General features: G+C 35.4%; 5 protein-coding genes and 2 long non-coding RNA genes across 17 annotated transcripts; 4 read left to right on the top strand and 3 right to left on the bottom strand.

The window, feature by feature from the left end:
- Window positions 1-283: 283 nt before the first annotated feature.
- Window positions 284-1,641, bottom strand: IAA20 (indole-3-acetic acid inducible 20). 2 transcript variants are annotated; one of them, NM_130267.6, is made up of 3 exons: window positions 1,122-1,641; window positions 655-751; window positions 284-543 (listed from the first exon to the last, which is right to left on the bottom strand). In NM_130267.6, exons 1-3 carry the CDS (start codon window positions 1,492-1,494, stop codon window positions 486-488), a joined length of 528 nt encoding a protein of 175 aa, NP_182222.1. In that variant the 5' UTR covers window positions 1,495-1,641; the 3' UTR covers window positions 284-485. The 2 variants fall into 2 exon arrangements, with proteins under 2 accessions (NP_182222.1, NP_001325417.1); NM_001337231.1 differs by having other exon boundaries at window positions 284-751.
- Window positions 1,642-4,831: 3,190 nt separating this feature from the next.
- On the bottom strand, window positions 4,832-5,099 carry AT2G09770. Its single transcript, NR_140599.1, has one exon. It is a non-coding gene; the product is annotated as an other RNA (long non-coding RNA).
- Window positions 5,084-9,863, top strand: ASY3 (asynaptic protein). Of its 6 annotated transcripts, none has more exons than NM_180135.3 (10): window positions 5,084-5,392; window positions 5,920-7,458; window positions 7,557-7,704; window positions 7,809-7,940; window positions 8,019-8,088; window positions 8,171-8,320; window positions 8,394-8,452; window positions 8,925-9,059; window positions 9,238-9,329; window positions 9,425-9,863. In NM_180135.3, exons 2-10 carry the CDS (start codon window positions 5,926-5,928, stop codon window positions 9,485-9,487), a joined length of 2,382 nt encoding a protein of 793 aa, NP_850466.2. In that variant the 5' UTR covers window positions 5,084-5,392; window positions 5,920-5,925; the 3' UTR covers window positions 9,488-9,863. The 6 variants fall into 6 exon arrangements, with proteins under 6 accessions (NP_850466.2, NP_001189765.1, NP_001324485.1 ...); NM_001202836.1 differs by having other exon boundaries at window positions 5,164-5,392; window positions 9,238-9,320; window positions 9,425-9,652; NM_001337230.1 differs by having other exon boundaries at window positions 5,164-5,392; window positions 9,238-9,852.
- Window positions 9,864-11,496: 1,633 nt separating this feature from the next.
- Window positions 11,497-13,924, top strand: PIL1 (phytochrome interacting factor 3-like 1). Of its 3 annotated transcripts, none has more exons than NM_130265.4 (6): window positions 11,497-11,750; window positions 11,925-12,459; window positions 12,541-12,648; window positions 12,737-12,802; window positions 12,908-12,973; window positions 13,337-13,924. In NM_130265.4, exons 1-6 carry the CDS (start codon window positions 11,677-11,679, stop codon window positions 13,736-13,738), a joined length of 1,251 nt encoding a protein of 416 aa, NP_182220.2. In that variant the 5' UTR covers window positions 11,497-11,676; the 3' UTR covers window positions 13,739-13,924. The 3 variants fall into 3 exon arrangements, with proteins under 3 accessions (NP_182220.2, NP_001323543.1, NP_001323544.1); NM_001337227.1 differs by lacking the exon at window positions 11,497-11,750 and adding an exon at window positions 11,818-11,841 and having other exon boundaries at window positions 13,337-13,865; NM_001337226.1 differs by lacking the exon at window positions 11,497-11,750 and having other exon boundaries at window positions 11,826-12,459; window positions 13,337-13,883.
- A 1,055-nt stretch (window positions 13,925-14,979) lies between these two features.
- On the top strand, window positions 14,980-17,320 carry CYP709B1 (cytochrome P450, family 709, subfamily B, polypeptide 1). 2 transcript variants are annotated; one of them, NM_130264.2, is made up of 5 exons: window positions 14,980-15,419; window positions 15,519-15,745; window positions 15,842-16,098; window positions 16,184-16,547; window positions 16,626-17,320. In NM_130264.2, the coding sequence occupies exons 1-5, from the start codon at window positions 15,143-15,145 to the stop codon at window positions 17,058-17,060; spliced, it is 1,560 nt and encodes a 519-aa protein (NP_566092.1). In that variant the 5' UTR covers window positions 14,980-15,142; the 3' UTR covers window positions 17,061-17,320. The 2 variants fall into 2 exon arrangements, with proteins under 2 accessions (NP_566092.1, NP_850465.1); NM_180134.2 differs by having other exon boundaries at window positions 14,980-15,745.
- Window positions 17,321-17,722: 402 nt separating this feature from the next.
- Window positions 17,723-20,268, top strand: CYP709B2 (cytochrome P450, family 709, subfamily B, polypeptide 2). Of its 2 annotated transcripts, NM_130263.3 has the most exons (5): window positions 17,723-18,261; window positions 18,367-18,590; window positions 18,674-18,921; window positions 19,010-19,376; window positions 19,458-20,268. In NM_130263.3, the coding sequence occupies exons 1-5, from the start codon at window positions 17,814-17,816 to the stop codon at window positions 19,887-19,889; spliced, it is 1,719 nt and encodes a 572-aa protein (NP_182218.2). In that variant the 5' UTR covers window positions 17,723-17,813; the 3' UTR covers window positions 19,890-20,268. The 2 variants fall into 2 exon arrangements, with proteins under 2 accessions (NP_182218.2, NP_001324166.1); NM_001337225.1 differs by having other exon boundaries at window positions 19,010-20,268.
- Window positions 20,252-20,487, bottom strand: AT2G09765. The gene has a single exon (NR_140598.1). It is a non-coding gene; the product is annotated as an other RNA (long non-coding RNA).
- Window positions 20,488-21,254: the final 767 nt, after the last annotated feature.

Below are 21,254 nucleotides of genomic sequence, written 5' to 3'. Positions count from 1 at the left end.
CCCTGCCTCCTTCCTTGTATATATCAAATGTACATTGTGGTCAAATCGATAATCAAATCCAAAAATTCTTCGAAAATTTAGAAGTTGTCTCTCGACATTAATTTGTCGCTTGGTTTTCTTGACTACTAGTATTTTCTGAAACTGGACTACATCCTATTTGACAAACAAAAGAAAGTACATCCTATAATTTTATTTATAAAAGCATTCAACTAATTATATAAATTCAAATATCCAATGACCAATGGTCTGACTGGTTTAATGCACTGAAACATGATTGTCGATCGGATAATTGTTTTTTCCTTTTTTTACTATTTTTTTGTGTACTACCGAGAATAATCAGAGTGAGTTCAAGATTTATGTACTATCTATCACAAAAGAAAAATGAAAATAATATTATAAATATCCGACCATTGATTTACATCAGGCAAAAACTTTTTTCTTGGCATTACTTCGATTTAAACACAACAAGTACGTAGACTTATATATCAGTAGTGGTAATTAGCTCTTGAAATCTTCAGTCTTCTCACAGTAGACAAGAACATCCTGCAAAAAATCAACCCACAAATTAAAAATATATATAAGGATGATCATATAGTTAATTTTCTGCATAATTAACAATCTAATTATACAAAAAAGGATGAAAAGAGTGCTTACTCCCAAGGAACATCTCCAACCATCATCCAGTCACCTTCCTTATCTGCGTACGTTAGCACGTGACTCTTCTCATTGCACATGTCTTCTTCTTCAGCCCCTATATATTTCCATTTTTTCAATTCCCATCAGTTTTCATCATTTTTACAATTTACCCATTACACAGTACTTACACACTGCGCAATATATAAACTCTACCTACGGAATAATAACTCTGACATATAACGTTATCCAGATTTTTTTTTTGACAAACAAACAAACAACCTATGAAATAGTGATGGGCGATTATTACGGCGATATTAACCTTCAAACAAAAGAATAGTAATGAGCGGAAGTATTTTTTCATTCCGTAAAAAAAAAAAAAAAATCAAAACGGACTTATAAGAAAGAAAAAAATATCGTTAGAAATTTGCTACCTCTAAGACATATAAATCATTCTGATATGACATTATGTATACATAGAAACTTACAGAGAATGGATGCGTTGAACATGAAATCAAGGGTTCTGATCAAGTCGCGGTAGCCATTAAGAGACATTAGATCGATCTTTCTTCCAATTGGAACTCCTTCCATGTTCACTTTCACGTAAAAGCTCCCTACACTGTTACACTCATTCTCTTCTTCCTCCTCCACAGCCGCCACATATTCCGCATCCTCTACCGCCGGAGCTGCAACGGAGTACCCATAGCCACCGTTGAAATATTGAGTCCCTGAGGATGTCCCGAAGCTGAGTCCGAGTCTCAGGTCCGTGCTTAGGTTTCGAGTACTTGACGAAGCACCGAATGGGTTGCTCTTGCTGCTACTCTCTATTGAAGAAGACGATGAACTTCTCCCTCTTCCCATATCTCTAGCTCTCTCTCTCTCTCTCTATCCTTTTTATAATAATTTTAGGTTAAGACAAATGAGTAATGAGCCGCCATGCTTGGTTTGTACGTGTGTGTTTATATAGAAGATAAAACTAGGACTTGTTTTTATTTTATTTTAAATTTGATATGGTCTTAATTCGTATTTTTGTTCAAAGTTCACACAAATAAAAAGCGACGGTGGAATGATGAGACAGCGTCCGCTAAAAATGTTGTTAGTGTAGCAGACCAAAACACGTGTCAAACGATGATTCGATCAAAGTGTTGGTTATGATTTTGTGGGTTCGGTTTCTCGCTAGTTAATGTTTGATATCTAACCCCAAAAAATAAATATATACATTTAGCTGTTTTGATGATATGAAGTAGTATTAAAGTTAATATTGAGAAATTACATCTTCTTAATCGTGTTCAATGCATGAAAGGTTATCGTGACGCGCATTGAGGCGTTTGTGGAACTACATTACTTCCCACATTTCCAAAATTAATGTGTTTTCATATGACCTCGATACAATTAACACTTTAATCAAACAAATTATTTTCGGAAAGTGTTTGGGTAAATGCTTGCTTAGTAATCGGATTAACACTTCTTTCTTAAGTTAATTAGGTATAGTTCTTTACTTCTGTTTAACAAAAGTTATGACGAAAGTTACGATGTGGAGTTGTGGACCCATCATATGTATGCAAGCATGACAAATGTTTGAGCCTACGATGATTCAAGTCCAAGTCATTATTAACCATAAAACAATGCGATTTAGTTCCACCAGATGATTTGAATAATCAAAACCCCCAATAAGTAAGTCTTAGACCGATTTTATTTCATGTAAAAAGAAGATAAATCTCATTTTTGTTTCTTTACAATTACGTTTATTCGAAGCTTAGACATAAAAAAAAATTAGTCAACTACTAAACAAGTTGTATCAGCGCTGCCATAATCGGTCTAAAACGGACTATTCCAAACCGGTAAAAAGTGCCTATATAATGATGTAAATCATACGTAATATATTTGCGAAAGAGAAGTTGTTAGACGTAATAATAACTAAATAAATAGAGAAAATTTGAAAATTGAAAAGAAAAAAAAAAGCGAAGGAAGAGAGGGGGCATGAGTAATGAATGGTTCACCTTAAAGAGAGGACCTAATGAGAGTTCCTTTGTCTATGGAACTTAAGGAGACGTCACATTTCTCATATTTGCAAGCACGAGAAAAAGGAAACACACACACTCACGACACAACGACCAACGACTATATTTCTTGTCATTACCCACGTGGCATTTTTGTTTCCACGTGGACTCCCTCAACCACAACATGTACATTGTACAATGGATGCGTGCCTTATGGTAAAATTATATAATTTCATTGAAAATATAATATAAGAATCAAATTTTAATGGATGTGTGCTTCGTGACGAAACTAATTTCATTTCAATTCATCAAACTTCGTTATTATAATTTCATCCTTCACAAAATAACACAACGTGCAAGCATAGTGTAGCTTGGTTTGGATTGAACCATGTAAGCAATTAGAGACATATACGCACTAGAGTTGAAACCGGCTTGGTTCCCTCGCTTAATTCAGGTTTCGATATTTCAGTTTGGAAAAAATGTACTAATTAGTTGGAACCAATTGAGTTTTAGAGAAATATTGAAGAAACAAAAAAAAAATCAAGAGAAAAAGGATAAAGGAGAGATGTTCCCTAACAACACTACAAATTACAATTTCCTCACTTTCTTATTTTCTTACTGCCTCCGCCTCCTCTCTGTCCCCTCTTTTCTTCCATTATTTTCATTTGCATCTTCTCTTTATTTCTTTGCAACTTTAATCTTATGATATGTAAATTGTAAATATACTCATTTTTTTCTATATTGAATAAAAAAACTTTTGTTAGAAAAAGATACACATATACGATATTTCCTCAAAAATAATATGAAGTACTGATTTTGGCAGTCATTATAGAATTGCATTTTATTGGAAAGATACACACATAGTTCAAGTACTTTATATATGCGCTAATTTTGAGAACTCCACTTTACTGCGTCGTGGTTGCTTGTCAGTCAAAACTTGGGCTTGCTTTTAAGATGCGTGATTGCATTTGCATGTCTCGTGGCTTTCTTTTTCTGTAGCCCCTCTTGTTGGACTAATCATAGCCTTTTGTTTCCTCCCTTTGCTTTAACATTACTGAAATTATCGGATTGTTTCTTTCATTTGTTGATTGGATGTATGTTTACATTATTACATGTGTATTCATTGTTATAATATACAAGTTTTAAAACATTACTTCCCCTACCAAATAATTTCAAATATATATATATATATATATATATATTCATGAAGCATTTTTTATTTTATTTTGGTTTAATGAAGCATTAAATTTTGAACTTGCTTATGTTACTTTTATGATATTGGAAGAAGTCGAATTATTTCTTCGTTGATATCGTATATAAAATTTAAAACTCATAGAATTTCTATTCAAAAAGTAATTGGTGATTAAATGAATGGAGTGCCTATATATGTATTTTTTTTTTCTTGCAATCAATTTTGATTTAGAATTTGCATGCATGATATTTTTTTAATATTTTTTTATCCTTTAATAATTTTTTTTTATATTATCTAAAGTTGTATTTGTATTCCTTACATAAAGTTTGGTTACTTTCATCTCTAAGGTAAACTGCTAATATTAAAGAAAGTAATTTAATGGAAGCAAAAAGTGTTAAAATATGTAATATAATTTGAATGGAAGAGTAGCCCCCGAGGGCAATCAAGTGGAGGTCTTCCATGGTTAGGATGCAGAAGCTTAATACGTTTATATAGATAGATAAACAATAGCCTCCATAAAGTAAAAGATACTTGCATGCGTGCGTGTAGGTATTGAGTCGAGATGTTACGTGCGTGTCTTTTTATAGATACTATATATTATTGGTTCTTCTAAATCCTTAAAAATGTTAAGATTACGCACGCAATTCATGAATTGTATATAGATTTACCAAATCTTGAATTGATTTTAAATTTCTTACAAAGCAAATACACTGGTAGTGTGACATTTTGTCCCTGTGGATTCTGTATGACGTAATCTCGTTCCTCACATTATGACACTTAATCGAGTGTTTTTTTTTCCCTATCATTTTTTTTGTAAATTTATCCTCTACAAATTATGTATGTTTGTGAACTATTAAATACGATGTTGATATATATATATATATATATATAAACTATATAATAAATAAGTGAATTATTTTACGAGTATGGATCATAAATAAAACATGGAATAACAATAGAATGTTTGTTAAATAGAACTCAAATTAATGATCAGTTATGTACAGTCCGGCCTTAGGCCCAGGCACTACCCACTTGGGCCGGGCCTGGTTATGTAGCATATATATAAACGCTAGTCACCGGGATAGTTGGACTTGGATGGCTCTAGCCTGACCCGTCAAAGTTTAACGGAAACTTGACATATGCAAAGACCGTCTCCGTTTGAACTTTGAAGCGATTGAAATTTTTTGAGAGGCGAATTAAGGCGCCAAAATTTTGAGAATGATAAGTAGATTACGACACATGTACTCACCTCAATCTGACGGTTACGATGCAATGTAAATACGAAGAAATCTCAGGGTTAAAATCGTCCAAATGTTCGGCGTCGTGTATACGCAATTCAGCTACAGACAGTGTTTGTTACACACCATTTTGAGAAATCTAAATTTTCATTTTCCCCCGCTTCTCTCCTAGAAATTTCGAATTTCTGCTTCTCTCTCTCTCTATCAGTTTTCTCAGATCTTATTCCAGTTAATATTCCGGCGATCTTCTTTCTCTCTTTGATCACTTAATTCTTCACCGGAATCAGAGAGTCAGGGCTTTCGCACTTGTACCCGCGAGCTTTGATTAGGTAATTTCTTAGCCAATGATACCATCGCTCGATTTTCTCTGTTTTCGTTTTCGATTCATGGCTCGTTACTCTCATATTCAGTGATAAGTCGTCGCGATCTATGCCCCCTTTCGTTAAATTGGTGTTATCGTCTCGATTTTGAGTTTAGTACCAGCGTTATAGTGTTGTCTTTGCATAATCGGAGAGTTTTGGTATGAAATTCGTTGCTAGAGATATCACATCTCGCTAGTTGTTCATCGTTTCAAGCATCTATTATCTGCTGCTTCTCTTGTTTTCGTCATATTATCCAGATCTAGCACCTTCTTATTTTGGGATTTTCTATTACCAAATTTTTTATCCGAGTGTTAGAAATTTACCATTCCTAATGATTAATTTATCATCCATTATCGCTGAATATAGCCTGCGTTGTACTGCTTTACTTCTCTGTTTGTGTTGCTATTCAGAAATTATATGAGTGATTAGGTGTTCGTTGATATTTACATTCTTTTTCCCAGCAGAATTGTTAACCTTGTGGTGATACATTTCAGGAAAAGATGAGCGACTATAGAAGCTTCGGCAGTAACTACCATCCATCAAGTCAATCTAGAAAGATTTCTATAGGAGTTATGGCTGATTCACAACCGAAAAGGAATCTTGTGCCAGATAAGGATGATGGAGATGTTATTGCTAGAGTAGAAAAGTTGAAATCAGCCACCGTAACTGAATTACAGGCGAACAAGAAAGAGAAAAGTGATTTAGCTGCCAAGCAAAGGAATTCAGCTCAGGTCACAGGACATGTGACCTCACCTTGGAGGTCTCCGAGATCGTCTCATCGGAAATTAGGGACTCTTGAGAGTGTTCTTTGTAAGCAAACATCTAGTTTGTCTGGTAGCAAAGGATTAAACAAGGGACTTAATGGAGCACATCAGACACCAGCTCGTGAATCATTTCAAAACTGTCCCATTTCGAGTCCTCAGCACAGTCTTGGTGAGCTGAATGGTGGCAGGAACGATAGAGTGATGGATAGGAGTCCAGAGAGGATGGAAGAACCTCCATCTGCAGTCTTGCAGCAAAAGGTTGCCTCACAGAGAGAGAAGATGGATAAGCCAGGGAAGGAGACAAATGGAACTACTGATGTTTTGAGATCAAAACTGTGGGAGATATTGGGAAAAGCTTCACCAGCAAATAATGAAGATGTGAACTCTGAGACCCCAGAAGTTGAGAAGACCAACTTCAAGTTGAGTCAAGACAAGGGTTCAAATGATGATCCTCTTATTAAGCCTAGACACAATTCAGATTCTATCGAAACTGATTCTGAAAGCCCTGAAAATGCTACCAGAAGGCCAGTAACCAGATCTTTGTTGCAGAGGAGGGTAGGAGCCAAAGGTGTCCAGAAGAAAACCAAAGCTGGTGCCAACTTAGGTCGCAAGTGCACAGAACAAGTAAATAGTGTATTTTCTTTTGAGGAAGGTTTGCGCGGAAAAATTGGCACTGCTGTGAATTCCAGTGTTATGCCAAAGAAACAAAGGGGTAGAAGAAAAAACACTGTTGTAAAATGCCGTAAGGCTCATTCTCGAAAAAAGGATGAAGCTGATTGGAGTCGGAAGGAGGCGAGCAAGAGCAATACTCCACCACGTTCTGAAAGCACAGAAACTGGCAAAAGATCTTCATCTTCAGACAAAAAGGGAAGTTCCCATGACCTTCATCCACAGAGCAAAGCCCGGAAACAGAAACCAGATATTAGCACAAGGGAAGGAGATTTTCATCCATCGCCAGAAGCTGAGGCAGCAGCTCTGCCAGAGATGTCCCAGGGATTATCTAAAAATGGCGATAAACATGAACGGCCGAGTAATATTTTCAGGGAAAAGTCTGTTGAGCCAGAAAACGAATTCCAGAGTCCAACCTTTGGATATAAAGCACCAATCTCAAGTCCTTCCCCATGTTGTTCTCCAGAAGCATCTCCTTTGCAACCTAGGAATATTAGTCCCACATTAGATGAGACGGAAACACCAATATTTAGCTTCGGTACTAAGAAAACCTCTCAAGGGACAACAGGCCAAGCGTCAGATACAGAAAAGAGATTGCCTGTAACCTTCATAAACTGAAGCGGCTTTATCTATACTTAAGTTGCATATTGACTTTATATACTCCTCTTTGACTTTTGTGTTTACTTATTTATTTTCAGGATTTCTTGGAGAAGAAAAGAGATTATTCTTTCAGAAGAGAAAGTTCTCCTGAGCCAAATGAAGATTTAGTTCTGTCTGATCCGTCGTCTGATGAGCGAGACTCAGATGGTTCAAGAGAAGATTCACCAGTGTTAGGCCATAACATCAGTATGCTTCTTAATTCTTATCCTAGACCATATAAAAACTGGAGGATCTTATTTTCTTCTTAACAGAATCCATGTTTTGCTTATTCTATTGATCTTCTGATTCAGGCCCCGAAGAAAGAGAAACTGCCAATTGGACTAATGAGAGATCTATGTTAGGCCCTAGCTCAGTTAAACGGAACTCTAACCTTAAGGGCATTGGACGTGTCGTGTTAAGTCCTCCCTCCCCTTTGTCAAAAGGTATAATGCTCATTTGTATGTCACTGTTGTGGGTTTATATACTGCACCCTCATTTGTTTTGTCCTGGAAACTGAGCAGGGATCGATAAAACTGATTCCTTCCAGCATTGTTCAGAGATGGATGAGGATGAAGATGAAGGCTTGGGAAGGTCTCTTGTAGATATAACTAATATTACGTGTCTATCTTTAATCTTTGTTCCTGTCTTAAGTTGATTATTTACCATGTCTCAGGGCTGTTGCATTGTTCGCTATGGCTCTTCAAAACTTTGAGAGAAAACTGAAATCTGCAGCTGAAAAGAAGTCCTCAGAAATTATAGCATCAGTCTCCGAGGAGATACATCTGGAGTTGGAGAATATCAAGTCCCATATCATAACAGAAGCGTATGTTTGTATAATTTATTCTGCATTCTTTCTTTTAAATTATCAATCAAAGATCTTGTTAATTATGGTACAGGGGAAAGACAAGTAACCTAGCCAAAACTAAGAGAAAGCATGCCGAAACAAGATTACAAGGTACATCAACACATTATATCTTAATAGTTAATACTGTACTCGAATTCACAGTCATGAACATTAAGAAAGCTTAGAAGTTCAAATATACTATCTTTGCAGTTTAATCCTGATTCAAGGTAGTAGATCGGAAATTTGATATCAAGTATTACTCTTTAGATTGCATTTAGTCTTGAAGTACTCACCATCTTGCTTCATTCTTGTGCTTTCATGTCTCTTTGATTAGACACACACACACACCTAACTATACTTTCGGCTCTAACATAGACATGAAACTTGCATTTAACATAGTTATATCAAGACAAAGCTAAATGCTCAATTCATTCCTATGTGGAGAATAATAAAAAATTGAGCTGTGTATTGTTGTGGAACATGAGAGTCTGGAAATGTCTCCATATTTCCACTCATTGAATAAAAATATGCAAGATCCGTTCTGATCTATTGTGTTCACTGATAATATCTAATCGTCTAACAGAGCAAGAAGAGAAAATGAGAATGATCCATGAAAAGTTCAAGGACGATGTCAGCCATCATCTTGAAGATTTTAAGAGTACTATCGAAGAGCTTGAAGCAAACCAGTCAGAGCTGAAAGGAAGCATAAAGAAGCAAAGTATGTTAACTTCTGTAATTCCTGCTTTTACTACAACGAATTCTAACACTAGAAATACTTGAAACATATGATGTTATCAAAGTTAGATTCTTCATGGCAAGATAGTTTTAATATAATAATAGCAGGAGGACAAGTATTTCCTAAACTCACTTGATAACTTTTTATCTCTCTATGACAGGAACATCACACCAAAAACTCATTGCACATTTTGAAGGAGGCATCGAGACAAAACTGGACGATGCGACCAAAAGAATCGATTCTGTAAACAAGGCAAGTCATTGTTCTGCTTCTTAAGAGTCAGATTCTAAAAATGGTTAAATCATGAATTCAAAAGCACAACTTAAAAATGACGTATTGGTTTACAGTCTGCGAGAGGAAAGATGCTGCAGCTGAAGATGATTGTCGCAGAATGTTTGAGGGATGATTGACACTGAGTCTCACAGAATCAATCAACCACACGTACGTCGTTATTCTCCATTTTAAAACATAAACTAGACGAACTGTGTTAACCAGGAAAGAAAAACCTCTCAAGCAAAACCAGCCTTTGGTTTAGTGGTCTCATGAGTTCAGGCGAATAAAGAAGATATAGTAGATGATGCTTTGACTCATTGTCATTGATTCGTATTCGTATAGAATAGTTTATTGTTCACTGAACCACTACAAAACTACTTATATCATAGAGCCTTATTTTATATAGCAGTTTGAAGGTTTCTTTTTAATTTATTTTTGCCAGCAACTGCAGATATTTTTTATTAAACCAACAACTTTTAATTAGGTTATTGATATCTTGATATATATCGAAGCAAAACCAATCCAAACATTTTTCTTTTAAAAACCAGAATATTTTGCAGACGTTGATGTGAATTTTAATTACAATATTTTACTTTAACAGAGATGTATTTCATATTGAATATCAAAACCAAACTGAACAAAGAATGGTCACAATTCGATATCAATCGAATGAAACAGAAAATAAAATGTTGGACCCAACAATTTTACTGTGATGATAAAAACATGGTAGAGATAATTTTGTTTGTAAATAGAGAGATCTCAAATCACAGAGGATTCTTTTTTTACGGTCGGTAAAAGAATTTAGAATGTGTCGAGAGGGTAAAAATGGAGAAGACGACAAGATAGTAGCAGTCGTTAGAAACAAACAAGAAAGAAGGGAGGGAGACAAAATAACACAAAGGGGTGGATGAATCACGCGGCATTCACGTGAAGTGCACGTGAACTTGGCCAAAAAAAGCCTAATTGTGGGTCCCATTTAAAGAGAAAACTAAAGCCTTTAAGAAAGGGCCCATCCATATATGTCTTAATAATGGCGTGAAGGTTCTTTCCGCTCACGTGGGCCTTTTGTGCCCGTCTCTCTCGCATGTCACTCACTACAGTTTTACTAGTGTTTTGTTTTATTTTTGATAACAACATTATTGATTTTTTTTCGGTCTACCTAAGTTTTGACCTTTCTTTTTTAATTGTGAACAATTGAACATGCGTATTACTTATTGATAATACTTTTATCTTCAATAAAAAAAATAACACACGAACATAATATAGAAATAGTGTGTTCCAATACTGGAGATTATTTAGTAAGTTCAGTTGGACGCTTTGTCATTGCATAGTTTGGAATTTATTCCTAAACTTTCTAAGAACACGTTCTTATAGGAATTTGCATGACGAAAAAATCAATACTAGTTGCATTATTGTTGGAGCATCATCGGGAGTGATTTTTTTTGTGTTTTCCTATTTACTACATTGTGTTTTCCTGACCTTTTAAATAAAAAGGAAATACACAAAACCATATATAAATATATGTATATATATATCTGACTGTGCTCAAGTAAAATTCACGGATCAGACGTTAAAAAAATGATCATGCTTAATATTTTCTCATTTTAGATGAAGACAAAAAAAAAAAAAAGGAATTGCAATCGTAGATTTGACTTTATTTTTATTTAATTTTTCTATTCTTTTTCCGAAAGCAGAGAAAAATGGAGCGGTGGAGAGTAGAGAAGTCGGTCATAAGAATGTCTCTCTCTCTATTTCTTTGTCTTTCACTATCGCCCATACATTATCTTGCTTCTTTCATTTATTCCATCAATATTTTTGTTTTAAAATGAAAGATTTACACATTAACATGAATACTTATACTACTCTTTATCGCGTATATATAGTATAGTCTATGTTATTATGAATTTATGATTATATTTTTTCTATAAAACGTGCGAAAACTCATTTCACATATACAAACAAATATATACGTTTTGTATTAAAAAAAAGCAACTGTAAATTTTATAAATCTGAAATGTAACATTTGAAGTCGACCAAAGTTTGTAAGGTAATAATTTGTACTAATTCTCCATACTGTGTCATAATCACGATTCAAGGATAAATATATGAGTTGTGGACCAAAACAAATCCTCCATATCAATCAATCATAAATGAAATAAGCGAATATACATATATACAACCGACTATATATATATATATATGCTGCTCTTCATTAACCCCAAGAAAGAAAACCAAAGTGTGAAGTCCGAATCTCTCTGATTCTACAATTCACAAAAACCGGAAAAAAAAAAAGACAAGTAAAGAAAGCTTTGTTCAGTTTACTTCAATGGAAGCAAAACCCTTAGCATCATCATCATCTGAACCAAACATGATTTCTCCATCATCAAACATTAAACCAAAGTAAGTTTATTATGGTTTCATCTACACTTTTTGCGACTTCTATAAACATATACACATGCGTGGTTTTGAAATAATGGGCGCTTATGGTTCTGTCGGTGCTTGAAACAATTTTGTCTTCTCCTGACTATTTTTTTTTTGTTAATAGGTTATTTATACGTGACTCTTTTCTTGCAGATTAAAAGATGAAGATTATATGGAGCTGGTGTGTGAAAATGGGCAGATTCTTGCAAAGATTCGAAGACCAAAGAACAACGGTTCTTTTCAAAAGCAACGTAGGCAATCTCTCCTGGATTTGTATGAGACCGAGTACAGCGAGGGTTTCAAGAAAAACATCAAGATTCTTGGAGACACACAAGTTGTTCCGGTGAGTCAGTCTAAGCCACAACAAGATAAAGAAACCAATGAACAAATGAACAACAATAAGAAGAAGCTAAAGTCCTCCAAAATCGAATTTGAGAGAAATGTTTCGAAAAGCAACAAATGTGTTGAATCATCAACATTAATTGATGTTTCTGCTAAAGGTCCAAAGAATGTTGAAGTTACTACAGCTCCTCCTGATGAGCAATCTGCAGCTGTTGGTAGATCCACGGAATTGTATTTTGCTTCTTCATCGAAGTTTTCTCGAGGAACTTCGAGAGATCTAAGTTGTTGTTCTTTAAAGAGGAAGTATGGAGATATTGAAGAAGAAGAATCAACCTATTTAAGTAATGTAAGAGAAATTAATTAGCTGCTTGTCTTAGTTCTTTCACATGGTAGATCATTAATTGTCTTTTTCTTATTGCTTATGCAGAATTCAGATGATGAATCAGATGATGCGAAGACACAAGTTCATGCGAGAACAAGAAAGCCGGTGACTAAAAGAAAACGAAGCACAGAAGTCCATAAGTTATATGAAAGAGTGAGTTTATATGTATGAAAATTTCACCTTAGTTAGTAGAAAAAAAATAATGTATGAAAATTAATGCTAATTAAGGATTTGTTAACAGAAACGAAGAGATGAATTCAACAAGAAAATGCGTGCTTTGCAGGACCTACTACCAAATTGTTACAAGGTTTGAGATTAACTTAAATCACATTACATTGTTTACTTAGTCTTAGAGAGTTAATTAATTTTCTCTTTGTGGAGATTTCTGAATATCTGTAATTGTTGATGATAGGATGATAAGGCTTCATTGTTGGATGAGGCTATCAAATATATGCGGACCCTTCAACTTCAAGTTCAGGTATTCAAAATAATACACCAATTCAATAAAATTTCATTGAGAGATAATAAAATGATTCAGGTGTTAATTATTTAAACACAGACTTGTGTTTATATTTACATATAAATTTGTTTTTTAACATTAAAATATACTTTGTAAAGTGTTTTTGTTATCAAATATTATTGCGTTTGGCTTTTACCTTTACGAATGATTCTTGATAAAGTCACTAGAAACTAGTTTCATAAGAGAAACCAAAACAAATTATAAACGTAATTAAACACTAATCAATAAACAATCAAAAGTTTATTCCTTATTTATTTTACTACAAATTTTTTTACATATATATAAGATTCTTAATTAACATGCTCTAATAATTATTTACAGATGATGAGTATGGGAAATGGATTAATAAGACCACCTACGATGTTGCCAATGGGTCATTACTCTCCCATGGGTCTAGGAATGCATATGGGTGCAGCAGCAACACCAACATCAATACCGCAATTCCTGCCTATGAATGTTCAAGCAACCGGTTTTCCGGGGATGAACAATGCACCACCACAAATGCTAAGCTTTCTTAATCACCCAAGTGGACTAATTCCAAACACTCCTATCTTTTCTCCATTGGAAAATTGCTCTCAGCCATTCGTGGTGCCTTCGTGTGTTTCTCAGACTCAGGCTACTTCTTTTACTCAATTCCCAAAGTCTGCGTCCGCCTCAAACTTAGAAGATGCAATGCAATATAGAGGAAGCAACGGTTTTAGTTATTATCGCTCGCCAAACTAATGATTTGTAGAAAGTTGATGTTTTCTCCAACTAACTAACTTTAAGCAAAAAAAAATGATCGTCTACTCTGTGTTGTTAGTCTATGGGCTTTTGGGCCTTGATTCTTGGAACGATTTGAACTTAATTCCAACTATTTTCAAAGTGGATGTACAAAGTAAAATATAACAAATATAAGTTATCATAGACTCTATAACAAAGTTATAAGTAGAGGACGTGCAATTGCATAATGATGGATGATGATGAGTGTTCAATTACGATAAACCGATTTTAACGCAAACCCAACTAAGATGAAGACAACTCATTTGACCTAAATCGTAATTTGAAACGAATTTTGCCATGTTTTTGGGATTAAGGAACAATCTCAATGATGAGATTGAGTAAAGTACTACAAAACTTGGGCTTGATGGGCTTTTTAGTGGACTAATATCTACTTTATTCTTTCTTTTTTCAAACATTAAAAAATTAATTGGGCTTTTTCAAACACGAAAACAAGGGAGTGCAATAGTGTGATGAAGATGAGACTCACACATTGAATTTCTGATATTTTAGCGTCAGGTGCGTTGAAAACTTGAAATCAATGTGAAGATTCTCTTTTAAAAATAGATGACTCTTATTTCATGAGTTAACATGATACTTAAAGAAAGTGGATAGTTAAGTCTAAACCAATTCTTTTAGTATAGAAATAAAATTTCAACCACTTCCTTTAAATATGAAACCATGCAAAAGTAGATAACAAACGAAAAAGTGTTTCATTTTAAGATTCGATGTCACGATCCATCACATTGCACCGTTGGTTGATAAATATCTCTCATCTTTGTTTATTTATTTTCACAATGTTGTACTTCTATTTCTATAACATTTTCGTTTGAATTCAAATACCAAATTAACTCTCCAAACAATTAGTTCATCAAGTATTTTGTTCACAATGATATGTTAACAACAAATCATTGATTCATTGTCCATGCCGGATTATTTTAAAGATACAGAAACAGTAAACCTAAGATACAATGAATGCTAAAACTAAATTATTCTCCCAAAAGGATTACTTAGCTTTCATGAGTAATTTTATATTTTTCTTTTATCCACTCATTTTTTATATACTTTCTATAATTGTCTTATTACGTAACAAATATGTGCTATAGGCATATTTAGAATCTACTCTATCATCATACCATATATAAGACACATTTTACTTTATTAATTACTTTTTGTTTGTTCTCAAATTGAAAATAAACAGACGTGTTTGTGCTAACTTCATGTAGTGTTTAGATAGTGTTTCATTCACTGGCCATAGACTTATTTTACAAAGTTATATGTGCATGTCATTATATAGTGTAGAACTTAAAACACCTAACCAAGAACAACAATACACACACACAAACATAAGGAAAAAAAAACTTTTCCATGGGGCTCGTAATTTTCTTGGCACTAATTGTCTTAATCCTTATTATTGGTCTCAGGATATTCAAAGCTTTTATGATTCTTGTTTGGCATCCATTTGTGTTGACCAGAAGACTCAAAAACCAAGGAATCTCAGGCCCAAATTACAGAATCTTTTACGGAAACCTCAGCGAGATAAAGAAGATGAAGAGAGAATCTCATCTTTCGATTCTTGATCCTAGCTCCAATGATATTTTCCCTCGTATTCTTCCTCATTATCAAAAATGGATGTCTCAATACGGTGTCGTTTTCTCCAACTCTCTCTTTGTTCATCTTTTATTTTAGATTTTATTCGAGGATAATGCGTAACACACAAGTTATCTATGTTATATATTATTAGGAGAGACTTTTCTTTACTGGAACGGAACAGAGCCAAGGATATGCATCTCAGATCCTGAACTTGCAAAAACTATGTTGTCGAACAAGTTAGGTTTCTTTGTCAAATCAAAGGCAAGACCTGAGGCTGTTAAACTTGTCGGCTCCAAAGGACTTGTCTTTATCGAAGGTGCTGATTGGGTTCGCCATAGAAGAATCTTGAACCCTGCTTTCTCCATCGATAGGCTCAAGGTATTTTAATCCTTCTTTCTTAGCTTGACTTGAGAAATTAAACATTAGAGCCGAATAACTTAATTTTGGTTGTAAATTTCTCATTTTGTTGATCAGATCATGACGACCGTGATGGTTGATTGTACGCTCAAGATGTTAGAGGAGTGGAGAAAAGAGAGCACTAAGGAAGAAACAGAGCACCCGAAGATTAAAAAGGAAATGAACGAAGAGTTCCAAAGACTAACAGCTGATATAATAGCAACCTCTGCGTTTGGAAGCAGTTACGTCGAAGGAATCGAAGTGTTTAGATCACAAATGGAGCTTAAAAGGTGTTATACAACTTCTCTCAACCAAGTCTCTATCCCTGGAACTCAGTAAGTTAATCATTCTCCTACTTTCAGTTCTCAAACAAGATTCTTAGGTTTTGACATATATTGGTCTTGTTTCTTGTATTCTAAGGTACCTTCCTACGCCTTCGAACATTCGGGTATGGAAGCTGGAGAGGAAAATGGATAACTCAATTAAGAGAATTATAAGTTCGAGACTACAGTCAAAGTCAGATTATGGAGACGATCTTCTCGGAATCTTGTTGAAAGCTTACAACACTGAAGGGAAGGAACGGAAGATGAGCATCGAAGAGATCATACATGAATGCAGGACTTTCTTCTTCGGAGGTCACGAAACTACTTCGAATTTATTGGCATGGACAACGATGTTGCTGAGCTTGCACCAAGATTGGCAGGAGAAACTCAGAGAAGAGATATTCAAAGAATGCGGTAAAGAAAAAACCCCAGATTCAGAAACTTTCTCCAAACTCAAGCTGGTAATGTTCATTTTTTTCAAAGGGTCTCTTGTGAGACAATGTTTCTTGCGGTTGAAGAAACCTGTTTATTTCTTGCAGATGAACATGGTGATCATGGAGTCGCTTCGACTTTACGGACCAGTGTCAGCTTTGGCCCGAGAAGCATCAGTAAATATAAAGTTAGGTGACCTAGAGATTCCCAAGGGCACAACCGTAGTCATCCCGCTTCTGAAGATGCATAGCGACAAGACCCTTTGGGGATCCGACGCCGACAAATTCAACCCAATGCGGTTTGCAAACGGCGTTTCCCGAGCCGCCAATCACCCAAACGCTCTCCTAGCATTCTCCGTCGGACCAAGAGCTTGCATTGGCCAAAACTTTGTCATGATCGAAGCCAAGACTGTGCTCACCATGATTCTTCAACGGTTTCGGTTTATTAGCCTCTGTGACGAGTATAAGCACACCCCTGTGGATAACGTCACTATTCAGCCTCAGTACGGCTTACCCGTAATGCTTCAGCCTCTGGAAGACTGAAGTAAAATGCCCAAATAAATCGGATGTCTTAATGAATATACCTCACGTGTGTGACAAGTCTCCTCCATATAGGCCGGCTTATTGCTGATGGTGGGGGCTTAACAAATCATCCTTGTTAAGTTATTGGGCTTTTACTATCTCAGTTTGGAACCCTTGATGGGCTAAATAGTTATTAATAATTTAATATATTGTGACATTGCATGTATAATTGAAAAGTGGAAGGAAGTGTGTAACGGTTATGAATTCAAAAGCCAGGCTAAAGCAACTTGAAAACATGAGTAATCGACAATTCAGAAATTATAGGAATCTCGAACCTCCTTTCGTTCAGAAAAAGACAGTCCAAAATGTTAATAAGTTATAACAATATAAATTGTCCTCTATGACTTCAAAATATTTTATTACAGAAATGGCAAAATGCCAAACGAAAAATCTGGATCGCTGTTTACATTATTTGTGGTTGCCTTGTGAGACGATCACGTGAACTTTAGCTTTTACACGATTTTCTACGTGTGTCATATATCCCAAGAAACAACATCTACAACTTCTGTTTCTAACTTGTAACGTGTAAGCAAGCTACAAGAAGATAAAGATTACTTCCATAAGCAATGACGGCATCTGTTATAATCGATGCTGTTAAAAGACTGTCCCCACACCTCCATTAGCGATAGGCGATTTTAGAATCCGAAGTTTCCTTTATTGTCCGTTACGTTGTCTTACTTTCTTTCCCATGTAAAATAAATTCCCATTACTCCTATGTTATTTTGTTCGGTTAGAATTTTATTCATTATATCTTCAAAACAGCTTGTGCTTATATCAGAAACAGAAGTCACGACGACCCTCACACTACACACGACACATAAAATTGAAAGCCCCACTGCGAATCCACCACAAAGCAAAAAAAATTTGTTTGTTATTCGAATGGAGCTCCTGAGCACGATCAATCTCTTAGCAATAGCTCTAGTGCTTCTTGTAGTTCCGAAGATATATGGAGCTTGTCGGATCCTTGTTTGGCGGCCATGGATGCTATCGAGAAGATTCAAGAAGCAAGGAATCTCTGGTCCAAAATACAGGATCTTGTATGGGAACCTCCGAGAGATTAGGAAGATGAAGAACGAAGCTAAGCTTATGGTTCTTGATCCAAACTCCAACGATATCGTCCCTCGCGTCTTACCTCATCTTCAGCAATGGAAGTCTCAATATGGTGCCGTTTTAGTTCTCCATCTTCTTTGATCTTTCCTTTTCTTAAGTTTTTTGTTTCACTAGACAAAGATGCCTAACTAACACGTTAGCAATGGTATTTCTTTAGGAGAGACCTTTCTTTACTGGCAAGGAACAGATCCAAGGTTGTGCATCTCAGATCATGAGCTCGCGAAACAGATCTTATCGAACAAGTTTGTTTTTTTTTCTAAATCAAAGACAAAACCTGAGATCCTTAAACTTTCTGGTAATGGACTTATCTTCGTAAATGGTCTTGATTGGGTTCGTCACAGACGAATCTTAAACCCTGCATTCTCTATGGACAAACTCAAGGTTCTTTAAAATCATTCCTTCTTATATCTAATTAGTTGACAGTAGAAGATAGCACTTTGTTAACATTTCCTAAATTTCTTCAGCTCATGACCCAATTGATGGTGGATTGCACTTTTAGAATGTTCCTTGAGTGGAAAAAACAGAGGAATGGTGTAGAAACAGAGCAATTTGTGTTGATTAGCAGAGAGTTTAAGAGATTGACCGCTGATATCATAGCGACGGCTGCGTTTGGAAGCAGTTATGCGGAAGGAATTGAAGTATTTAAATCACAATTAGAGCTCCAAAAGTGTTGTGCTGCTGCTCTTACTGACCTCTATTTCCCTGGAATCCAGTAAGTTTCAGTATAATCACTCTTTTGTTTTTAAACTTCGTTCTTGTTTTAGTGATTTGAAAATTGGTTTTATTTCTTGTATCCCAAGGTACCTTCCTACGCCTTCGAATCTTCAAATATGGAAGCTTGATATGAAAGTGAATAGCTCGATCAAAAGAATCATAGATGCGAGGTTAACATCGGAATCCAAAGATTACGGAAACGATCTTCTGGGAATCATGTTAACAGCTGCAAGCTCTAACGAGTCTGAGAAAAAGATGAGCATTGATGAGATCATAGAAGAATGCAAGACGTTCTTCTTCGCAGGACACGAAACTACTGCGAATCTATTGACATGGAGTACAATGTTGCTTAGCTTGCACCAAGATTGGCAAGAGAAACTCAGAGAAGAAGTTTTCAATGAATGCGGTAAAGACAAAATCCCAGATGCAGAGACATGCTCCAAACTAAAACTGGTAAATGCAAATTGCAAAAGAGTTCCTTGCGGCTGAAGAAAACGGTTTTACTTTTGACCTAACTACAATTGATCATTGCAGATGAACACGGTGTTTATGGAGTCCCTTCGTCTATACGGACCAGTGTTAAATCTGCTCCGATTAGCATCAGAAGATATGAAATTAGGAAACCTAGAGATCCCTAAAGGCACGACTATAATCCTCCCGATTGCGAAGATGCACAGAGACAAAGCCGTTTGGGGAAGTGACGCCGACAAATTCAACCCTATGCGGTTTGCAAACGGTCTTTCTCGGGCCGCTAATCATCCGAACGCTCTCCTCGCGTTTTCAATGGGACCAAGAGCTTGCATTGGCCAAAACTTTGCGATAATGGAAGCCAAGACCGTTCTCGCCATGATTCTTCAACGGTTCCGGCTCAATCTCTCCGCCGATTATAAACATGCGCCGGCGGATCACCTCACTCTTCAACCTCAGTACGATCTACCTGTGATACTTGAACCTATCGACGGTTGAAGCAAATGCTTCTACACTACTCTGTATATGAACCTTCATGGGCTAAAGAGACTTAATTAAGATATTGGGATATTACTATGAATCATTTGGGCTAGCCCATTAACGATGGCAACTAACGGCGTCAATTGCTAACTAACGTAACACGTGTTCGGATATCAGGCGCCAAAGAGTAAAGTCAAAGCGACTGGTCAAAAGACCCTACGGTCAGATTGATCAGGAATTTTGGTAACAATGTACCATCAGATAAATCCACATCCTACTAATGATTTATTAACAATATCAATGTAGTGTAATTGTCTTTCAATAAGAAAGTGACCAGTATAGTAAAGAAAAGAAAGATCTTCGTTTACAAGGAGATGTAAACATCTTATTTGTCCGGTCCGGTGCTCATTACACGTTGATTCATGATTCGATGAAGAAATTTCTTCAATGAAAATGCACAAGAGAACAGCATATAAATTAGTAATTTCGCAAGTGAAAACGAAATAAAATCAATAAAATACGGAATTGAGGATCCACGTGATAAAGTTTGAAGAGGTGTGACGGAGAAAAGTGTAAGCCACATACGACTATCCCTGCCTGCACCACTAACTCTCTTAACATTTATTGTGTAATTAATTTTGAGAATGATATATCTCTGTTACTTGTTCATAACACCACATATTTTATTTGATGCAACCTTCCTAAACAAATATATTCACATGGTTATATATGTTACCATTTAATCAAATTTTCCAAACCTTCGCTAAACAAATATATTCAACCGTTTTCATTTGTATTGTATAATTGTTGATTGCAAACATAATTTCTGATTAGTAAATTTGTCTTCTGTATAAAATTTTGGAATGTTCAGGGTTAGGATCTTTAGGTTTTTAATGATATCGATTATACTTTTTAATTTCAAATTTCAACATAGCTTTCAGAGTGTGTATACACACATCTTATTTATTTAAGTATGCGTGGAAAAGCTACAGTTACTAGCTTTTTTTTGTTTATTATTTTAGTGAAATCTCATTTCTTAATTATTGATTGTAGAAAACATCGACAAAAGGCATAGGTGTTGGTATTATCAATTTATTAGTTGACGAACGTGTTTTATGATTCCTGAATTACCCCCACCAAATAAGGCATACTACTAATCTTGCCTTTAATAAGAAAGGGCAAATTAGAGAAAACCAAAGAGATCCTCAAAACGGTATTCGCGGTTATGGAAACAATATTTTATATAGATGCAAATGATAATACTAATAAAATGTAAATAAACGGTCGATTACCTAAAGCTACAATTTTGGATTAATGCATTAAACACGCGTTACAGGTGTCGCTACTTATAATGCCTGAGAGTGATAGGCTTTGTAAAAAGGT

Source organism: Arabidopsis thaliana, chromosome 2 (genome assembly GCF_000001735.4).
Source record: "Arabidopsis thaliana chromosome 2, partial sequence".
Taxonomy (NCBI): domain Eukaryota; kingdom Viridiplantae; phylum Streptophyta; class Magnoliopsida; order Brassicales; family Brassicaceae; genus Arabidopsis; species Arabidopsis thaliana.
The sequence above is the reverse complement of the archived record's forward strand: the minus strand, read 5'-3'. Positions and strand labels throughout refer to the sequence as shown.